This window comes from Sander lucioperca, chromosome 22 (genome assembly GCF_008315115.2).
Source record: "Sander lucioperca isolate FBNREF2018 chromosome 22, SLUC_FBN_1.2, whole genome shotgun sequence".
NCBI lineage: Eukaryota > Metazoa > Chordata > Actinopteri > Perciformes > Percidae > Sander > Sander lucioperca.
The window spans coordinates 5,177,942-5,180,441 of NC_050194.1; the positions used below are offsets into that span (position 1 = coordinate 5,177,942).

Here is a 2,500-nt window from a genome sequence, read left to right on the forward strand (position 1 = left end):
AGAGAAGGAGTTAGATTCTAATTACTAAAACATCTTCTTGATATTTAAATTATTCTATCTGCTTTCAACCAAGCAGCAACTTCCAGGTCTAAAAAGTAAATACCAAATTATGAATTTATTTCGTTTTGTTATGTAAAATATGTTCTTCTTGCTCCAAAGAAACGCACATCTATCAGCTGGTCTTACAGGGAGGTGTGTTCAGGTGCATTCTGGGAGTATTGCTATCTTGAGGCAGCAGGTAGTGATCTCATCATTGACCAACAAAAACCTGGTCTAAAGTCAATAACGCAGCATTTCATTGTTATTTTAACAAATCCTCCATCATAACAGCAATGCTCCAAGGTCCAAACGCGCCTGGCTTTTAAAGGGAATGGGAGATGATCTCTGATTGGTTGATTACATGTTACGCCCAAAAAACCCCTCTGATTAATGAAGACACTAAGTACAACCCTTTAGAACCATGACCCCGGCACACGGACACTTTTTACACCGTTAAATGACTAATGACTAATGACTAATGGCCAATGACCAATGACCAACTCACCAGTTTGATCTTCTTCTCTTTACTCTCCGAGGCTTCAGCCTCCAGCAGCTCTTTCTCCAACTTCTCCTCCGCCTTCTTCCACTGCGCACACACACACACACACACACACACACACACACACACACACACACACACACACACACACACACACAGACAGAGACACACACACACAGACAGAGACACACACACAGACAGAGACACACACACAGACAGAGACACACACACACACACACACAGAGAGAGAGAGAGAATGTGTGATGACCGTAGTAGATGGTTCTGGTATTAACATTAATCAGACACTCTCCTGATTTTAACGTTTTTATGAATGAATGGCCTGTTTTATTTCATGGTTTTTCACTATCAAACATAGATAATATACATAATCCCAGTATTCACCCTGCCATATTACCTCCCATATAGAAACCTTCTTACCTTCCTCTGCATCCTGGACAGCTTCTTCCTCTTCTCCTTGTTGTTCATGAACTTCTTCGTGGGTGCCGTGTCCTCCATGTCCTTCTTCATCTGCACCTCCTTTATCCGCAGACTCAGCAGCGTCCGCAGCAGCTGCATCACGTCACAGAGAGAGGGTCATTATTATGTCCTCATGGTGTCTAAGAGTCTGACAACATTATGGGATGGATCCCTACAGAGATAGACCTTTTAGTGAAAGAGTAAGATCCTTTTAGTTTAACATGAAACAGCCCCGAAATCACCATCACCAAACTACACCAGACTCCATGTAAATAATCACTACTTTTAGCGTGTATAGAGCCAGCATATTTCCACCAGACTCCATGTAAATAATCAGTACTTTTAGCGTGTATAGAGCCAGCATATCTCCACCAGACTCCATGTAAATAATCAGGACTTTTAGCGTGTATAGAGCCAGTATATTTGCACATGTAAATGGGTGAATTAAGGGTTTATTTTTTTACATTACATTATTATTATTACATGTCATTTAGCTGATGTTTTTATCCAAAATGACTTCCAATTAAGTGCTTTCAACCCTGAAGGTTCAAACTCCCGACAACAAGTAGTAAGTGCAAGAACATTAGCTTTAAAATAGTTAATGCTACAAAGAGTAGACATGTTTATCTGAGGTGTAGTCAGAAGAAATGTGTTTTTAGCCTTCGTCAGAAGATGTGAAAGCTTCTGGCTGTCCTGATGTCAATAGGGAGCTCATTCCACCATTTAGGAGCCAGGACGGCAAACAGTCTGGATTTGGTTGAGTTAGTTGTCCCTCGCTGTGGGGGGGGCAGCCAGCAGGTTGGCTGATGCAGAGCAGAGTGGGGGGGTTGGGGTATAGGGTTGGAGTACTAGTGTACTGTATGAGAGTACTAGTGTACTGTATGAGAGTGTACTGTATGAGAGTACTAGTGTACTGTATGAGAGTACTAGTGTACTGTATGAGAGTACTAGTGTACGGTATGAGTGTACTAGTGTACTGTATGAGAGTACTAGTGTACTGTATGAGAGTACTAGTGTACTGTATGAGAGTACTAGTGTACGGTATGAGAGTACTAGTGTACTGTATGAGAGTACTAGTGTACGGTATGAGAGTACTAGTGTACTGTATGAGAGTACTAGTGTACGGTATGAGAGTACTAGGGGACGTATCAGTCTGATGTTGTGCAGCATGTATCAACCAAACCAGAGTGGTGATGGTTGGAACAGTGGAAAGATGAACCAAGATAGATAGTGATAGTTTGATTTAGTTTCTGTGTGTTTTACGATGATTAAAGTCCTGATTATTTACATGGAGTCTGGTGGAGATATGCTGGCTCTATACACGCTTAAAGTCCTGATTATTTACATGGAGTCTGGTGGAGATATGCTGGCTCTATACACGCTAAAAGTCCAGATTATTTACATGGAGTCTGGTGGGTTTGATTTACAACTTTAGATATTTTGGTGTTCAGCGTGTTTGATGTTTTGGGTGCGTTTGATTCGTTA

At 41.4% G+C, this 2,500-nt stretch overlaps 1 protein-coding gene across 1 annotated transcript in view; it reads right to left on the reverse strand.

Annotated features, from left to right (window-relative positions):
- noc3l (NOC3-like DNA replication regulator) overlaps positions 1-2,500 on the reverse strand; it is a 21,030-nt gene that overhangs the window by 8,896 nt on the left and 9,634 nt on the right. Inside the window, exons 11-12 of the mRNA XM_031310606.2 lie at positions 977-1,108; positions 545-625 (exon numbers count right to left, since the gene is read on the reverse strand). Of these exons, the coding sequence (XP_031166466.1) occupies positions 545-625; positions 977-1,108 (213 nt within the window). The remainder of the gene's footprint in view (positions 1-544; positions 626-976; positions 1,109-2,500) is intronic.